Source organism: Camarhynchus parvulus, chromosome 7 (genome assembly GCF_901933205.1).
Source record: "Camarhynchus parvulus chromosome 7, STF_HiC, whole genome shotgun sequence".
Lineage (NCBI taxonomy): Eukaryota > Metazoa > Chordata > Aves > Passeriformes > Thraupidae > Camarhynchus > Camarhynchus parvulus.
In genome coordinates this window covers 10,937,003-10,955,558 of record NC_044577.1, presented here as the reverse complement: position 1 = coordinate 10,955,558, position 18,556 = coordinate 10,937,003, and the positions used below count along the sequence as shown (strand labels likewise).

The 18,556-nt window shown below is 41.1% G+C and overlaps 2 protein-coding genes across 3 annotated transcripts; one reads left to right on the top strand and one right to left on the bottom strand.

Moving 5' to 3' along the window:
• Positions 1 to 265: 265 nt before the first annotated feature.
• Positions 266 to 7,377, bottom strand: MAIP1 (matrix AAA peptidase interacting protein 1). Its single transcript, XM_030952580.1, has 5 exons — positions 7,051 to 7,377; positions 5,000 to 5,071; positions 3,086 to 3,212; positions 1,946 to 2,096; positions 266 to 657 (listed from the first exon to the last, which is right to left on the bottom strand). The coding sequence occupies exons 1-5, from the start codon at positions 7,360 to 7,362 to the stop codon at positions 579 to 581; spliced, it is 741 nt and encodes a 246-aa protein (XP_030808440.1). The 5' UTR covers positions 7,363 to 7,377; the 3' UTR covers positions 266 to 578.
• A 72-nt stretch (positions 7,378 to 7,449) lies between these two features.
• On the top strand, positions 7,450 to 17,170 carry TYW5 (tRNA-yW synthesizing protein 5). 2 transcript variants are annotated; one of them, XM_030952579.1, is made up of 8 exons: positions 7,450 to 7,985; positions 9,130 to 9,284; positions 12,225 to 12,294; positions 13,163 to 13,207; positions 13,675 to 13,812; positions 14,406 to 14,493; positions 14,960 to 15,076; positions 16,778 to 17,170. In XM_030952579.1, the coding sequence occupies exons 1-8, from the start codon at positions 7,917 to 7,919 to the stop codon at positions 17,032 to 17,034; spliced, it is 939 nt and encodes a 312-aa protein (XP_030808439.1). In that variant the 5' UTR covers positions 7,450 to 7,916; the 3' UTR covers positions 17,035 to 17,170. The 2 variants fall into 2 exon arrangements, with proteins under 2 accessions (XP_030808439.1, XP_030808438.1); XM_030952578.1 differs by lacking the exon at positions 7,450 to 7,985 and adding an exon at positions 8,068 to 8,244.
• The last annotated feature ends 1,386 nt before the right edge of the window (positions 17,171 to 18,556 follow it).

Sequence of the window (18,556 nt, the reverse complement as noted above, 5' to 3'; positions counted from 1 at the left end):
TCTATATCTGTTTGATCCATTTCCCCAGTGCAATGCTAAAAGCTTTTTCTTTCTGCAATCCTGTAGCAAATACTAATAGCAGCTCTAACTTTCTTAACCTCAAATATATTCAACAGCAAGATTACCTCAAAATGAACTGCTGAGGCTAGACAAGCTAAGAAGTCCATCTACTTCTATTTCATCTTGCATATTATTCAGTTATATATTGTACAGTCCCTAGGGAAAAAAAAAGAAACATAGGAAAGTAACTCAGAAAGGCCATCAGTCATTTAAGTGTTGTTTATTTTCAAATAGTACCATTTCTTGTCAGAATGTAAGAAATTGACATATCCATTACACCTGTCTGAATGAAACTGTGCTGTCTAAATGCCTTGGATGAGCACTGGAACCAATTTAATTTCTACCAGCCTGTTCCAGGGAAAAGGCTTTGCTGTAACACTGCAGCACAGTGCAAGCTTCAGAAAGAATTTTTGGAAATCATACATAGAAAATTCATCCCAAAAAAAGACCCAAAAAAGCCTGGTATTTGTTACATCAAAACAATTACAGTGGTACACAAAAAGGCTGTAAGAAGGCATTTATTCTAATAGCCTTGGATGTTCAATCCGTGTAATAGTCCAGTCTGGTTTTGCTCCTTCTGTAAACTCCCTTTGGAACCTGAAAAGGGAAAGATAATAAGGGAAGATTTGTTAAGATTTACTTGACCTTAAGGAGCCACTAATATGACAGGGCATCATGAAGACATATTTTACTTCAAACTTATTGCTGTGAAAGCTACTTAAACTTTAATGCTTATGCCCCAAACTGGAAGATAAAAATTATTTCAATAGTAAGAAACAGAATTCACTGACTTCAGAGCATTTTGATTCAGATCCCACAGACAGGATCAAGCAGCAACTGTAAAGACCCTGATATCAAGAAAACACTCAGCTTTCACAGCAGAAATATGAGTAAAGCTTTATAGATCTTGATCTGTAAATAAAGGGTCTCATTTAATGGGATGGTAAGTGAAGCGAAATCATGTGCTCCATATTTTACTTGAAAATTTTCCTCTTTCCTGAAGTGTAGTTTACAAGGTAATACATTTTCAGAACTACATCAAAGATCGAATTAATAGTAGCACTGAGTCTCTCCTATCTAAAGACAAGTGTGAGCTTCAAGCTGAATTCTCATGTTCTCAAATGATCTGCATGTCATGGACAAGAGCAGTATAATATCACTGCTTTGCAATCCTGTGCAAATCCACTCCTGCAAAGTGGGATTGGGAAGATATTTAGGTTTAAAGGGAAGGCTCTCAAGGTTAATGGAACCTCAGAAACCTCCAACTCTAAGGAAGATGCTGAATTCAGCTAATGGATGGATCCACAACAATCTATCCAGGCAAAAAGCACTGGTCTCCTCATAAGTGTTACCTTTGTTTCAGAGCTCCTTATAACCTAGACTCCGTGTTTTCAATTTCAAATGTGGGTGTAGAAATCCTTGCTCATACCGCATTTGTCACACAAAAATCCTCACTTCTCCCAGCTTCTGAGAATCTTATTTCAATACATTTTGCAACTGTATAGACATTTTCTGCAGTGATCCAACATCAGTGCACCAACACAGACATTATTTATAAGCATTCCTATGAAAATCCATCTTCCTAATGTGTCCTTTGAGGATCAGAAATCTCATTCAGTGCTCCAAATACCGCTCTTCCTTACAGAAGAAGAGTTCTCATTAATACCAACCCAGAAACAAGGAAAACACATAATTATGTTAGGGGCATTTTAAAAAAATTGCCCTAAAACCAAAACTGAAAAGCTGGATGAGAATTAACTTAGATTAGAATCAGAGTTAATTAAAACCAGTGGGTTCTGCAGTGGCACAGTGGGAGTGCTTGCAGAACTGCCTACCCCACAGGTACCTCATGGCCACGGGAAAAGAAAGGGACGAGCAAGCTTACTCATAGTTAGCTGTTAAAAGATGTTTCTTTTCTTTTGTGTTTTCATCTCCAAACACAATCTGGAAGACTTTGGCTTCACCTGGTACTTCGTCAGGTAGATTAGCACCATTCAGATACCAGAAGCACATCAGGATGCTAACAAACTTTCTGCCTGTTGGAAATAAATCAAAACTTAAGTTAGATCTCATGAGTCAAATGCTCCTATTTGCTACCTGGCATATATTCTAGTGAGACCCTGGAAGGACAGCTGACTTCAGCCATAAAGAATACAGGATAGAATAATGAATGATAAAGCTATTTTATGCTGTACTCATGCTGTTTACAGTAATAAAAATACACTCTGTAAAAAAATATGTATTTTATCATGAGTGTGGTGTGACAGTGTATATAATGAAACGGCATTAAAAAAGCTGGTTCCCACAAATTCCAAAGCTAACTACTGATACAACAAATGTATGCAGAGTAGTTCAAACATGGGAGCAACCTAAGAGGGGAAAAAGAAATTCCTATATCCCAAACCAGGGAAAATGCTGAGTCTGACAACTTGAAGTGCTCAACTGAAGACCCGGGGTTAGATCCACATATCATCTCCACTGTGTCTGATAGTTAACAGAGCACACAATGCTGGTATCCAACCAAAAGAAAACTTGTCTGAGCTCAGCATGAGCTTAAAAAAACCCAAACCAATCAAGGAGTCTTAGAACAAAGTGTATTTCATGACAGAAAGACTAAACCAGCCAAATTTACTTCATTATCCAGCCTTCACTATTCTTGCAGGATGCAATGCAGGATGCATTTTCATTGTTGAAGCAAACAGCTTTCAGCATATATTACAATAATTGTTTTTGAATAATTTAGTCCCACATTACTGAGGACTAATAGCATAAAATTCTGTACAAAAGAAGGAGAATAAGCAAAACCCAAACAGAAGTCAAAACAGTACCATGATGTATTAACAATAATCTCCATCTCCGATTAAAAAGGAAATCAAGAAATTTTATATGGATGAATTACAAACTGAGAAACAAGGGATGAGAAACAGTACTCAAAACCACATCTGCATGAAAAAATGTCTGTTTAGTAGCAAAACCAGGAAATAAGACTGCTCACTGCTGAAATGTTTTAGGATTCTAAACATACCATCATCATCATAGTAAATGCGAACATCTCCTTCTGTTGTGTACATGATTGCATCAATGTCAGCTGCTAAAGCATCCCTGTGGCTGTCAGGGAGCAAAGAAATCTTTTCCTTCAGCACCTGAAGCACCTAAATTCAGAAAAACTGTCACTTAGTTTTTCATTAGGAAATGTAAGTAACAATCTATTTCTACTGCAGTTAATAAAATGAGCTGTATTGCTAAAACATTTGTCTAACACATATAACAGCTAAAGTGAAAAAGCACTGGGAGGTTTGGGCATTCCTAAACCCTAATTCAGCAGCACTGAAGAAGCTCCATTTACTGCTCAAAACAAATGAAAACCAAGCACCTTAAAAAATGTTTAAAAAAGGTACTGTCAAAACAGCAGCAGCAACACAAGCCATGTGAGCCCAGAAGAGCCCAGTGAAGCTTGCTCCACAGTCACACTCTGCCTTCTCACTGCTGAATTCTTGTTGTGTGCAGGTTCCTAAGCTTGGGATTCAGTATCTTTTAGCTATCTCTCACAAATTTCCTTGAAAATCAGTTTCATTACCAATGAGTTTATCTTTGCCATTTTGTGATCCACACTCATTTAGAAAAAGTTTAAACACTTGCAAATCAGACCTGACTGAAAATTGTTCCCCTGGTAATTAATGACCTTTTGACACTCACATCCATATTATCTAAGTGTCCTATGATCCACACAGCTGTGTAAGTAGAAAATGGTGGGGTGCAAAAACTGCACAGAGGTAGCACCCCAAACACCACATGAGAAAGTCAAGTCACAAGAAAGGATGAAACTGCAGAACTTATTTTTAACTAATACTCATCTTTTTACCCTAACTTGATCTACCATTTTTGAATAACAAACAAATGCAGAGGTTACATGGAAGCAAGAGGCAATCTTCACAAGGAGACATTGATTTCTAGTACATTTTGCAGGTACAAAATTCACTGGCTAAAGAAATGACAAAGTAGCCTGGGATCACAGCCTCATCTCCTACATCTTTGGCTCACATGAAATCTCTGCATCAATGGAAACCTGAAAAATTTGCAGCAACCAGAGCAAGTTCTTTCAAGAGGAAGCAGAGGAGATGCCCTTTCAGAACAACTGCAAGAAACAAACTCACGTTTTATTGCTATCTCTGTTCAGAGAGAGGAGGCAAGACTGTTCAGAGGGGATGCACTAGAACAGCACCAGAGTTTTTGCTGCAAAGGCATGGGTGGCAATAGGACAGGCCACGCTGACATCCTGTAACAAGGCAGACAGAGACCTGGAGTGTCTCCTCCACTGGACTCTGATGCATCTGTTACCTCCATGCCCTGGGAAGGCCAAGACAACTTCAGCAATTAAAAATTCATAAAAACACAGAAAACACAGTACTGATGTTCAACCAGGTCAGTCACATCCCTGAGACCATGACACAAAACTGAGGCCTTCCAGCCAAAACCAGTAATCAGCTCTATGATCTGATGGGGGTGGGAATGTATCAGTGCAGCAGGGATGAGCACAAACCAGTTTCCTTCTTCACGTGAATTCTGGTGCACAGACTGAGTCCGCATCAGCCACCTGCCTACGCCTAGAGACACACAATTCCACCTGCCATTCAGAGCCCACTGCCTTTCCATCCTTCCTGGTACACCAGCAATCCTTCTGGCATTTGGTCCTTATGCTCAACAGCTAAAATATATTGTATTGGGTTTTAAGTACAATAACTTCAAATTAAGTTTCATGCCTTGAAATGAAACACAAAAAAAGCTGAAAGACAAAAAATTGCCCGCCCTATGTCGCATTACGCTGTTTTTCCCAAATTAAACCAAACTGGCAACTTGTAGATAATGACAGGCTGAATTCATCCATGTAAACTTTGTAACAGACAATCAACTGCTAGGATAGGACATGGAAAGCATTTACCTCTGCTGATACAAGTTCTTCCAGCAGGTCAAGTTTACGCTGAGACAGCAGCTTTGAAACAACAGAAAAGGCCTACAAAATACAACAGAAACAAAACCCAAATGTGAACAAGTAACTCTAGGTTGGCTTATTTTTCAGACAAATCTATAAGTATATGACAAGCTACCCAAATATTCCATGATCTAAGATTGCAACACTTGCAGAGGGTATCCCAATTGAAATGTAATCCCTTCAGCATTACAAGAGTGATTTCATGAATTGATAAAAGCATACGAGTTCTTTTTGATTTCTTATTTAAAACATCAAAGCTTCCAGGTGAATTCATAGTTAACAAAAGAAAAAAAAGCTTTGCAGTATTTTGCACGTTGCTTTTACTCATTTTGATAATTCAAATAGTCTATGTCTTTCCCTGTAGATATTTTGTTCCCCTGCCCTCTTTTCCCATTCATCTTCTGGTTTCAGTCAAAACTGATGCTGCAATTTACAAATTTTCTTTTAAAATCTGGTTTAGTCTCTAGACTTCAGGAAGCTCAGCTCTCCTTTCTCCCCTCAATTTTGCAGGCATATTTACATACAATTATGCATCTACATATTCAAGTAGTGCACTTGTGAAGGACAGTGTATTTAGGACTCTACACCAAGTAAAAACAAACAAACACCAAAACAAAACCCCCCCCAAAAAAAACAGGCCAAGGTAAAACAGGTGGTTCCACACATGTGTCATATTATTTGTTGTGGGTTTTTTCCTCTCCTGAATTGAACCTAATCATTTTAACATTCTATCTCCTGATGTGTTGTTTTGAGCCGGCTTTTTTTTTTTTGGTAAAAGTAAACATAATAATAAAAAGTTTCCCAACAGATAACTCTGTGATTTTCATATGACTAGCTTAGAGATACTTACCTGTCTGACACATTCTGTTGACAAGGCTTCCTGGGCTCATAAATTTGGAAAAATAAATATATATATACACCAGCTCTATGCCTGTCTAAGCTTGATCACTTCAGGAAAACCTGCTAAGAGGAGACACACTGCCTTAAAGTCTCTACAACATTTGAAAGCACCTTCCTTCATGCTACTTTGGGGGATGGCTTAACCAGTTCATTTTAATGGAATCTGGGAAAACAAGAAATTCCTGAAGGAAAGTAGAGCCCTGCTTATATCATTTGCCTTGAAGGGTAGTGCTTGAAGCCAGCAGGGGGGAACTCCATGTATTTTACACACAGGAGCACATTTGTGCTATGATGTCCACACATAACAACATCAGGTTGGACATCAGGAGGAATTTCTTCATGGAAAAGTTGTCAAACATTGAAATGACCTGTCCAGGGAGATGGTGGAATTGTCATCCCTGGAGGTGTTTAAGGAAAGACTGGACATGGCACTGATGGCAGAAACTGGTTGATGAAGTGGTGTTTGGTGACATGTTGGACTCAACATACAACACAGACACAGAGCTCCTGGAGTGGGTCCAGCAGCAAGGATTGGGAACTGGAGCATCTCTCCTCCAGGAAAAGCTTATGGGACTTGTTCAGCCAAAGAAGAGATGGCTGAGAGGGACCTCATCAATGTGTTTTAAATATTTAAAGGGGGGGAGTGCCACGAGTATGGACCAGGGTGTGCTTGGTGGTGCCAAGCAACAGGATGAGAGGCAATGGGCAGAAACTGATGCACAGGAAGTTCCACCTGAACACAAGGAAGGACTTCTTTACTGTGAGTGTGACCAAGCACTGGAACAGACTGCACAGAGGTTGTGGAGCGTCCCTCACTGCAGACATTCTAGACCTGTCTGGACACAATCCAGAGCCATGTGCTCTAGGACGACCTTGCAGGAAAAGGGAGGATGGAGCAGATGACCCACTGCAGCCCATTCCTACCTCACCTGTTCTGTGAATCTGTGACTATCTCCGAAATCGTCTCCAGCCTACCTGGTTCTATAATTCCACGAAATTACAGAACCAGGGGCTGCGCCGGCAGCCCGTGGGGAGGGTCAGCAGGACCCTTCCCCTCAGGCCGGCCGCGCTCCTCGCCCCGAGGCCCCCGGCCCGCTCACCTGCTTGGCTCCCCGCGTGAACTCCTCGATGCTGAATTCGTGGTCGAAGTAGAGGCGGATGAGCAGGTAGTAGAAACGCGTGCGGAGCCAGGCGAAGGGGCTGGTGATCCTCACTACCACAACACGCCGCTGAGGGCCCTCGGTCCCAGACCCGGCGCTGCTGGCGAACCGAGCGCTGAGCTGGGGCGGACGGGTCCGGGCGGGGCCCGGCGGGCCCGGTGCGGCTGCAGCCGGCGGCAGGAGCCGGGCGGAGCCCGCCAGCGCCCGCGCCAGCCAGCGGACACGGCCCGGAGCCGCGCAGCGCAGCGCCATGATGGCCCGGCCCCGCCCCGCCCTGTCCGCAGAACTCCCGCTCCCCGGAAACACGGCTGCGGCACCGCTGGTTCCGGCGCAGGCGGAGCGGTCCCGGCGGCTGGGGACTGCGGCCGCTCCGGGTCAGGGGACCCGAGCCCCGGTCACCGCCGGAGAGGGGCGGCGTCCCCTCTGCTGGCCCTGCTGGGGCCGCGTCTGGGCACGGTGTCCAGTTCTGGGCTTCCCAGTACAAGAAAGACAAGGAGCAGCTGGGGAGAGGCCAGCGGATGGCACAACGATGAGGAAGGGCCTGGAGCATCTCTGCTCATGAGGAGAGACTGCGGGAGCTGGGCCTGTTCAGTCTGGAGGAGACTGTGAGGGGATCTCGTGGATGCACAGAAATACCTCAAAGGCGGGTGCCAAGAGGTGGTGCCAGACACTTCTTGATGGTGCTCAGTGACAGGACGAAGAGTAATGGCCATAAACTAAAACATAATAAGCTCCACCTCAGCTTGAGAAAGAACTTAATTACATAGAGGGTGGCAGAGCACTGGAACAGGCTGCCCAGGGAAGTCATGGAGCCTCCCTCTCTGGAGGAGACATTCAAACCCCACCTGGACATGTTCCTGTGTCACCTGCTGCAGGTGAGCCTGCCGTGGCAGGGGTTGGACTCGATGTTCTCCAGAGATCCCTTCCAACCCTGACAATTTCGTGCTCCGCGGGCTCCCGGCCCTTGCCCAGGGGCGAGGCAGGAACGCTTCTGCGCGGGCTCTTCTTTCCGGGGGAAGCGGCGGGGCGGACGCGGTGCCCGCGGCCATGGAGCGGCGGGAGCGGCGGGCGGAGGCCCTGGAGCGGCTGCACGGGGTGACGCGGGAGCGCTTCCTGCGGGACATCTACCCGCGGGTACGGGGCGCTCCGAGCGGGACCCGCCGCAGCGGCTGCGGCTCCACGGCGACACAGGGCAAGGCAGGAGGTGTCTGGGAACCCCCCCTCAGCGGGCACAGCTGGGGCAGGCCAACCCCAGGATTTGGGTTTGTGTGTTCCCGGAAAGGTGCCCTGATCTTTTGGGGGGAGTGGGAGTTTAGGAGCAAGGAGCTTCAATAGGCAGCTCCTGTCTGAGCTGCCGGCAAGTTCCGACAGGTGATCTCTGTAAGAGTCCATTGCGTTTGGCCGTGGTTTAAAAGTTCGTTTTGTTGCTTTGTCATCTCTTGTTTTATTCCTGCCCCCTGCCCCTTACCCTCCACCCTCCGAGGTCCCAGTTAAAAGCAAAAGTGTCTTTCTACTTTTTGTGTGCGGGCTGGATCAAACCTGTTCGTGATTGTGAGTAGCAAGGAACCTGCTATAGGTGGAAAGAGCTTCTTTCTCCCATAAGAACATAACAGCATCACCACAGCTTACAGTCTGCACCTTAACTTCGTGGGCTTTTACATGTTTTGTGCTAAGCCTTGGCTAGGATTAAATCTATTCCTTTGTCTGGCTGGATTCCTAAATGGCCCCAGCACAAAGTGGGCTATAATTGTCTTTGTCTCTCCATATCCTTCCTTACCCAACTAGGAAAGAACACATAGTTAATAGAGAAACAGTTCCATAGTTTGCTGCATTTTTTCAACATTCAGCATTTGATTCACATTGCTTGTGAACAGAATAGTTGTAACCTTGTGTAGGAAACATTTACAATATTTACAAAGAAAGTTGCTTCGATGTAATTTGAAAAATTCATTCTGTTTTTTTTTCTGTTGGATGCTGTGATCATTCACCACTGATTTTTTTGTTGTTGTTGTTCCTTAGAGAAAGCCAGTAGTGCTGACAGGACTGGAACTGGGCACTTGCACTACCAAATGGACAATAGATTACTTGAGCCAAGCTGAAGGATCTAAAGAAGTAAAGATTCATGTTTCTGCAGTGCCACAGATGGATTTCCTCAGTAAGAACTTTGTGTATAGGTACTTCACTCCAAAGCCTCTTGCATTTTAAAGGCATGTGCTTGTAACTTACAGACATACAGTGCATCTGATTGGAGCTGAGAGTGGGAATAGGAAGACAGTTTGTGAAAACATTACATTATGCATCAAAGGATTGTCCTGGATTTCTCCCTCTTCTGTTAATTCTGCACCCTGAATAAATACAGTGAGGGTGAAATGAAGGGCCAAACAGCACCTTAAAATGGTGTCATGGATTGTTGTAAAGGTATTTTGTCAGAGCACTGTTTTAGGAAATTTGAGCCTGGCATTTGCAGATGTTAATTAAAAACAAACCATAACACCCTTGATATCTACACTTGATGACCTGGTATTTGCTGTAGTTATGTGGTGCATTCTCAGTGTTACTGAAGAGTGACAATTTCTGACTCACTGTGTGTCTGATCCCCTTGGAATGCTGGTGTGTGTGTGCCAGCCATGGTATTGCACTCCAGAAAGGGTGTAACTGGTTAAAACCAAGCTCCTTTCAAAGTTAGCATGTGCAGCTTTCAGAATGTTCAAACCACTGGATACCACACATTTCACCAGCTCTTAAATCTTGATATGGGCCACAAAAACCCTTGGTCTCCTCTGGAGCTTCTCTTATGTAACTGCCAGAACATTTCTTCAGAGTTCATCTAATCTCCGTCACTGTGTTGTCCTTCAAGGGTAAATGCCTTTATTTTAGCAGTTTTTGTTTTCCCCAGGTGGGAACAGGATTTGCTCAGTGTGTTAAACTTCTGAGCAGGTGGGAGCATATGCTGTAACAAAGCCACAAGTCTCTGAGTGGAGCCTGTTGTTCAGGGGATGAACACCAATTACAATCATGGTGCATTCTGCTCACTGCATAAAGAACTATTGAATCTCTGAAACTAGGGAGTACTTGACTAACTTTGCCTTATCTCCATTCTTTATACTCCCTGCTCTGTTTTGGGTTTTTTTAGTATCTCTTGCTGTGAGTTCACTTACAGTTGTTCAGGAGTCTTAGTTTTAGCAGGTTTGTAGACAGCCAAATGGACTCTCTGATGCTCTGATGGTGTTTCATTACAGCAGGTGTCAGGACTTTCACATACCTCACATGAATTCAGAAAGCTTTGACCTTTTCCACAGCAAGCCCCTCATTCTAATCTGAAGGGACAGTAAGTAGAAACAAAAGAATAGAGACTCTGAGGACTTAACATGCAGCCCCATTAGTTTAAACTGATGAACATCAGTAGTACTGCAGTTCTGTTGTGAGTTGCATGCTCCTACCCCTGTTTTTGTGTTGGTTCTGGAACTCATCCAGCCAGGTTGTGACGTGCTGCAGAAATCTGAATGGTTTTCTGCTGTTTTAGCTTTGTAAGCAGGTTCACAGGGGGATCAGATGAGTGCCAGTGCTACTGTAAGGGGGGAGATGGGGTGATGAGGGCAGATAGCAAGGGCAGGGCTGTGGTAGCACCAGAATGCATCAGTTTAAGCTGTAGTAGAGCTGTGCTCTCACTTTCTTCAGCAGCACATATAAGTGGACATGATAGAACAGTTTGGCAGAAGTCAGAGCATTGGGTTTTGTTTGGTTTTCCATTGACTTCAGTGGATTTTCTATTTGCCTATTCCAAACAAGCCTAAAATGTTTAGAGAATTGGTTTAAGTACTGTCAGATGCAGGTTCACGTTCTAGTAAAAAGATGACAGGATCAAGAAAAATTTTGCTTGAGAATGGTTTCTTCTTAACCCTGGGTACTTAAATGTGATATTTACATGCAATAGCTCATCATCCAGTGACACTTAGTGTGAGATGGTGAGCTGCATGAATGTAACATTGAATTCATAATAATGAATACATGTCCTGTTGCTGATTATGCTTGGTTTGCCATTCAGCTATCAACTGATACCAAAATCTGTAATCTGCATTAAAAGCTCCCATTATGTACATAAATATGTAAGTCTTACTGACTTCAGAGGGACCAGCTCTAATGCCCAGCGGCTGTTCTTGAATCTTCTGAAGTTGTGTTTAGTACATTTAAGGAAAACTGCAAAGAAACATTTGAAATATCAATATGCCTGTGTTTTGAGGAGCTGAGAAAACATATATTTAAAAAAAATCCATAGAACTGAAATAAATTTTATAGATGTACAAATGAAGGTAATTACCTGTATTCCTGCACAAATTCATAGCAGAAAATGCATAGATACAAGCATGCATCTTCCCTGTTGGGAGTTTTCTTGATGCTGAGCTTTTTATAAAATTTATAAAAAGGTACAGTAAACAAACCTAAAAATGACACACTTAAACAGTTAAGCAAGTATTGCCACAGTTTGAGTCTTAATTTGACTGTGAAAAATGTTTTGTTCTGTGACTCAGACCATTCAGAACTCCTAAGCTCAAGGGGGATCTTAACAAAGTGGATGAACACTTGATGGAGCTGGGTTCTCTGTGGTCCATGGTGACAGGACAAGAGGCCATGGGCACAAGCTGAAATACAGGAAATTCAGTCAACCCCTTTAACACACACACAGACACACTGTTTTACAGGGAGGTTAGTCAAACAATGGAACAAATGCAACAGGTTTTCTAGAGAGATTATGGAGTCTCCATCCTTGGAGATCCACGAAACAGAACTGGATGCTGTCCTGTGCAAACTGCTGTAGTGAATCCTGCTCTTGGCAAGGGGCTTGGACTGGAGGAGCTCCAAAGGTGCTTCCAGCCTCAGCTACTAGAGGATTGTTTGGATATATACTGGAACAATTCACTAAACCAGAGAAGTTTCTAAGTGCAGGATTTCTGTCTTGGGAGAACTCTTCAAACATCTGCTGCAAACACTGATTAGTCATGTTAATTAAAAAACTTCCATTGCACTTGATACGGTAAGGGAGCTTGTAAATCTGGAGTTTAGACTGTGTGTTGTTACACTGATTCATGGTATAAATTCAAATACTTCTATTTCAGAACTCTGCCTTTTGATGTATTTGTACAAAGGGCAGCTGAAGTCAAGCACAAGGAGTACTTTCTTACTGAGGTAATTTCCTTAGTACTTTCTTCTGTTGTTTATTTTGCTGGTATATGGAGAGAAAAGTGATGAATTGTAATTTAAAGTCTTACTTCAGTAAAAAACTTGATCTTTAATTTGACTTTCTTGTGGGTTGATGCCAAAGGAAAAAATGTGAGAAGTAATTCTTCTCAGGAGTTTTTTTGTATGTGGTTAACTTCAGTCATCCTGTTTCTCTGAACAAAAACTGCTTACATGAGCAAAAATTCCAGTATGAAATTTAGAAATCAAACCTTGCTTTAGAATAACAACCATATAATTTGTGTGGTTTGCAAGAAAATGTCATGAAGATATTTTAGAATTTGATGACTATCAAAATACAAATCCAGATATATTGAAACATAATTTGTGAGTAGTGAATGTGTGGTTATCTCTACATATCAGTGTTTAGGCTAGGGATTTTTCAGATAACTGTGATTAGGGAGCAAATAGTTTTGAATGTAGACATGCTTTTTACCTTTCATGCTGCATAGAATGGTGTAAGTTTTGAAGGCAATAAAAATAGTTTTCTGCATCAATATACTGAAGAACTGAAATTATAATCTGCATTTGCTTTGAGTCTGTTCAGTAACAGCAATGCTGAAGCAGTTGACCAGTCTCCCTACACTTTACTCTTCTCCTTTCAGTTAATTTATTTTTCCCTTTTGTCAAAATGAGCTGCAGGAATCCGTAAATGGCAATATAACAAAGTAGCTGAATTTGTAGATGCCCTTTATTTGTACTATATTTTAAGGAAATTCTGCATTAGATAAATGAGAAAATACAAGCTCTCTATTTAAGTGTTTTGGTAATTCTTACTTTAAAACCCCAAACAATTCTCTTTTTGTGTTCTCTTCAGGATGAAAAGTACTATTTACGTTCAGTGGGTGAAGATGTTAGGAAGGTAAGTTACTGGAGATTACAGTTCTGATATTGTAAAGTTGCAGTTTAGAAATATTTTTTTAAAGTCTGTTGTCATACAATTTACTTAGGGTCACATGGTTTGTGAATCCGACTGCATTCAGGTCAGAGTACTTCAAAGTGTCTAAAATAGTTGCTGTTGCATGGGAGCTGAGCTGGTCACTGAAGAGTACATTGCTGAACTGCCTTTCTTTAGCTTTTGTTGTAAACTAATGTAAAAGGATTTATGCTGATCTCTTGCTCCTGCAGTGTGATTCCTAGCAGCCATGGTTATGAGCAGCTCTCATAACCATGGCATTTGCAAGTCAATGCTGAAAAGCGTTGCTGATTTCAGGTGTTGCCAGTGCTGAATTCTAACCCCATTTCATATGATTGGAAATGATTGTGAAGTGCTCCCCCATTTAATTGTGCATAGATGGTTCTCTAAGATTTATGCCCTTTCCATTTCAGGATATTGCAGATATCAGGAAGCAGTTTCCTATTTTAGCAGAAGATGTTCATATTCCAGAGTATTTTGAGAAGGAACAGTTTTTCTCTAGTGTCTTCCGCATCAGCTCAGCTGGATTACAGTTATGGACACATTATGATGTAGGTAATACATGGGCTTAGCATGAAATGTTGCAGATGGCATTACAGAGTTAAGAGAATAAGGTGCAAATCTCTGTCAAAGATTAGAGAATAATAACAAACTTCACATATTTTGAAAGAGTAAAATGAACCACATTCAGTGGTATGGTGAGTTTTAAATGTTGCATTGCTTAGGCATAGTATCTTAACTGGGTTTGTGTCTAATGCCAGATTTGTAAGATTAAAGGATGTTTTATTTTGTTTTCCTTTTTTAAACTCTTTTGAATTTCAGTTGAAAATCTGAAACACAGTAACTTTAAACATTTTTGTCTTCAACATTGCTTTCCTTTTTTTAAGATAAATTCTAGTTATACAATAGACTGCCAACTGTGCAATGATTGTAGTGGTTTCTGGCTGCAATGCAATAGATTCCAAATAAGGTTGTCTTCTAACACTGTGCAGTGAGTTCTGAATAAATTTGTTTATAAGATAATTCTTAACATGTGAAGGTTTTGTTAATACTCTTTTTTTAAGCTAATATTTAGATAGGTTGAAGTCTGTATATTTATTCAATCAAATTTTGGCTGACATCTCTATTATTATGCTCATCCCAGGTAATGGACAACTTCTTAATCCAAGTCACAGGGAGAAAAAGAGTTGTTTTGTACAGTCCTCGAGATGCACCATATTTATATTTATCAGGTATGCATGTCACAGGTATCTAGATTGGAGTTTGGTGATCTTAGCTTTTCAGCTCACAAGTGTTGCACTGTAGAAAATAATCACTGACAGATTACTTGCTATAAAAGAAGTAATTTGTTCCTTTAACTCTGGTTCTGTGTGCTTTAGTCAAAACTAAGGAAAACAGCAGCTTTGCCTGATTATTTTCAACACCTAACTGAAGGAGTAAAATGTTCTGTCTGGGTTCAAAGTGGTTTTTTAGATGTCAGGAAAAGTGGTTCTTAGTGTTAATAAGGTTGCAGTTACAGAACAAATACAGACAAGAGGAGAACATCTCTTCAGTAAATGAGGGGTGCTATCAGGTTTTCCTGATTTTGAGAAATAAACCAGGACTAAATTTGATTCAAGAGCTGCCATCTCCAGCAATATGATAATGCTTTGTTACTATTGGAAGAGTGGGAATATTTATTCAGTGAAATTTTTCTAGGTACTAAATCAGAGGTGCTGGATGTGGATAACCCAGACATGGAGAAATATCCCCTTTTTGTGAAAGCCAAGCGCTATGAATGTGTTTTGGAAGCAGGAGATGTGTTATTTATTCCAGGTAAGTAGTAAATAGTTCCTGACCATTGCATGGTATTAAACAGTCTAGTTTTTAATTTTTGATTTCTGGAGATGCTAAGAGATTACTAAAGCATTTCTCTGTTACGAGTAGGAGCATTGAAAGCCAATGTTGGCAAAACTAATTTACTTCTTCCAACTGTACAATTAACGCGAGAAACAGTATTATTATATCTACCTACAAATCTTGCTTTCCCTCAAGTGTACACTCTGTGCTCCTGAATTTGTGTCTTAATAGATTAATACTATAAACTTACCTTCTGAAATCTGAAATTACTTCAGTGACCTGAGTTTTTTAATGACAGAATTTGAGTGAAATACCATTTCTGTTCTTCTGTAGCTCTGACACTTGAGGCACATGGTCTGATGAGAATTATGGATGGTAGAGTTATTGGACCTTCTAAAGATTAATAATGATCTTTGGGGAATGGAAACACAAGTCCTACTAATTTTTCTGCACAAGCAGGAAGCTGCTTCCTGGGCTGACATGACATATTCTGGTAGCCAGGGAAAGGCATTTGAATTACTCCTATTGAACTACTCCTCCTTGTTACTGATTTTATTTTAACTCATCGTGAGCTTGCAGCAGATATGACTTATCCTGTCACTTTTACATTATCTGCACAATATAAACAGGTCAGTAAACAAGAAGTTACTAGGTTTTTAGGAAGTTACTTTATAATAGTTTCTTAGCCTTTGACTTGTTACTTAATTTTGAACTTGCCTTTATGTTTCTTCCTAAATAAACTTCTAGTTACAGTTAGATAGTTATATGTCACACTGCTGCTGATGTCAGCACCCCTGTTTTCTGTTTATGAAGTCCAGATACTTGTTTGTCTTTGCCAGTGGGTGAGCAGAGTCAAACCTGAGACACATTCAGCTCTCTTAAGACTGACTGGGGAGTATAGGGATTTTTGAGTCCAGAGAATGGTGTTTTGTCAGCATCCTGCAGTGCATACCACTGAAAAAAAAAAGATGTTTTTGGAGGAATGTGTGTGGTTATTATGAAGAAGGTAGAAGCAGCCCCTCTTCCTAACCTGAAAGAAGCTTCATGTTGATTTCTCAGAATAAACTTTTCTATGTCTTCAGCACCTACAGGCAAATAAGATGCAATGAACACAGCTTTCAGACTTTTAGCTTAAAATTCAAATATCCTAAATGTACCATATTAAACTGATTCTTTAAATATACTCAATGAAACAAAGATGTCTTGGCTTCCTTACCACAGTCATGATGATTCAGCTGAAAAACCTCATGCCTTCATTATGAGAAGATTAGCAACTTTGCCTGAGTGACCTGGCTGATGCTGGTGGTTTACATTAATGCCTGGACAGCATGTGCAAGGTTAGGGACTAAGTGAAATAGATACCTGCATTTAGAGTGGAGGAGAGCAAGGGAAGGTGTCTTTCACTCTACACATGCTTATCCTTTGCTTACATTTGAGTACCTCTGTGCTTCAGCAATTGTTACTTTTATGAGAAGTTATGGATCAGCATAAATATCTTGAAAAACTTCTTAAATTTGGTACAATGCAATACATTCATATGGATATTTATAAATAAACAAAAATACAGTAGTTGAGGCTTTTTCTCAACTAGATTTAGTTTGGGCAATTCTGACACTTGCTTGGAGCCACATGGAAGTTTTGGATAGTGATTTTTATTTTAGACTGTTCTTTCTACAGCTTTGTGGTTCCATAATGTAATTTCTGAGGAATTTGGAGTGGCACTGAATGTCTTTTGGAAGCACCTTCCTCCTGAGTCCTATGATAAGACTGACACTTATGGAAATAAAGATCCCATGGCAGCCTCTAGAGCTATACAGATCTTGGACAGAGCCTTGAAAACACTTGAAGAACTACCTGAGGAATACAGGGATTTTTATGCTCGGAGAATGGTGTTACGTATCCAAGAAAAGGCCTACAGGAATGATTATGGATAAAGTAACACACTGCAATTCAGCAAGGTCCCTTGCAAGTAGAAAATTGTAAGTTAGTATGGAAACCGTCCATCTATACTTACATACACTTTCTGTGAGACCAATGAAAACTGTCAATAAACATTCTTTTATAACAAAATTCCTCTTGTAGATTTTCTTCCTAGTTTTTCATGTGCAGTGAGGTCACAGTCTGCTTGATCTGGAGATGGTCTCTTTTCTACAGTGAGACAGACATTTGCAGTGCCTCCACTTATAACTGTACTTTTTTGTAATGTTCTACTTAAATTTTTCTGAACAAAAGTTTTGGTATGTGGGCTGACAGCATGTATGCTTAGAAGTAACTGCACGTATTTGTGAATGCAGCCTCATTAAATTTTAAGAAAGCCATAGTGGTTTCTGAGGAGGTTCAAGCAAGCCATTGGTGGTAGCTGTAATGGTCATGGTTTCTTTTTAAGTGATAACCTGGCAATTAGTGTAGGGAGTTTCTTCTCCCCCTTGTAGTGAAACAGAGTGGGTATGGGAAAAAAAGCAAAAACTAACCATGCCAGATTACACTTAGAATTGTGCAGCAGCTTGAGTACAATGTAAATTATTTACCCTTTCCTAGCTCAGTAATGTGTTACTGGGGGAATATCTTCTTTGTCACTGCCTCAGTGCAGTCAGACAGCATTGCTGCTCCTGCAGCTGTGAAACACTTGGCACTAATGTGCCCACAAATCCATTCAGATACAGTCCTGGTATCTGCAGTGGAGTTCATAGTTGTGGAGTAGACACAAAACCTGTTGGGGCTGTTTTGTTATCATATGAAAGGGGGTTTGCATAGCACCTTTTGGGATGGAGCCTGTTGTTTAGGCATTGTAGAAGGTTACTTTTTCAGCAGATTGTAGTGCTTACAAAAGCCCTGTGAAATAAAGGTGGGGATCTGACAAAAAGGATAGGCTAGGCATGGTCTCTTTGAAACACCTCTGATGTTATTACTTGTGCTGTTTGGGGAATGCAGCATTTATCTGACTTAGGTCAGCCTGTTACTTCTAACAACATTTTTTGAGAATTGTAACTTGTCAAAAGCTCTTAGACAAAATAAATGTGTAGTGTTAAAGAAGTGCTGGAAAAAAAGCTTTCTTCAGAAGAGCAGGATCTTGAACACTGTGCAGATTATTCTTCTAAACCTGTTCTTCTTGGCAGTTCAACACAGTGAAAATAGTCTGGTACCATGTGAATGGGCACCCGGCCACCTCAATGAATAAGCATGAATGGAACCAGCCAAGCGATTCTGACGGGCATCATTGTACGTTCTGAGGGCAGAATTTCAATTTGGGATCACAAATAGGTCTCCCAAAATTTTTGCTCAGAAAGGAACAAGGATTGCTTGTGCATACTGCTGAGACAGAATCTCTCTGCCCATTAGGCTGGGGTAACCTCTTGGCTTTGTTGGATTGGTAATGTCAAGGGCCCAGTCTGAATTGCAGAGGTGAACAGAGCATATTCTTTGTGTGTTAGGACTGAATTGAGAGGTTCAGAGAGC

Bases quoted from the DNA above. Each gene is read 5' to 3' on its own strand.
- MAIP1 (XM_030952580.1), bottom strand. From the start codon at position 7,362: ATGGCGCTGCGCTGCGCGGCTCCGGGCCGTGTCCGCTGGCTGGCGCGG. The intron at 3,213-4,999 runs GTAAATGCTTTC...TTCTGAATTTAG, and splicing joins AAGAACTTGTATCAGCAGAG to GTGCTTCAGGTGCTGAAGGA. The intron at 2,097-3,085 runs GTATGTTTAGAA...TATTTCCAACAG, and splicing joins CATTTACTATGATGATGATG to GCAGAAAGTTTGTTAGCATC.
- TYW5 (XM_030952578.1), top strand. From the start codon at position 8,158: ATGGAGCGGCGGGAGCGGCGGGCGGAGGCCCTGGAGCGGCTGCACGGG. The intron at 13,813-14,405 runs GTAGGTAATACA...TGCTCATCCCAG, and splicing joins AGTTATGGACACATTATGAT to GTAATGGACAACTTCTTAAT. The intron at 14,494-14,959 runs GTATGCATGTCA...AAATTTTTCTAG, and splicing joins ACCATATTTATATTTATCAG to GTACTAAATCAGAGGTGCTG.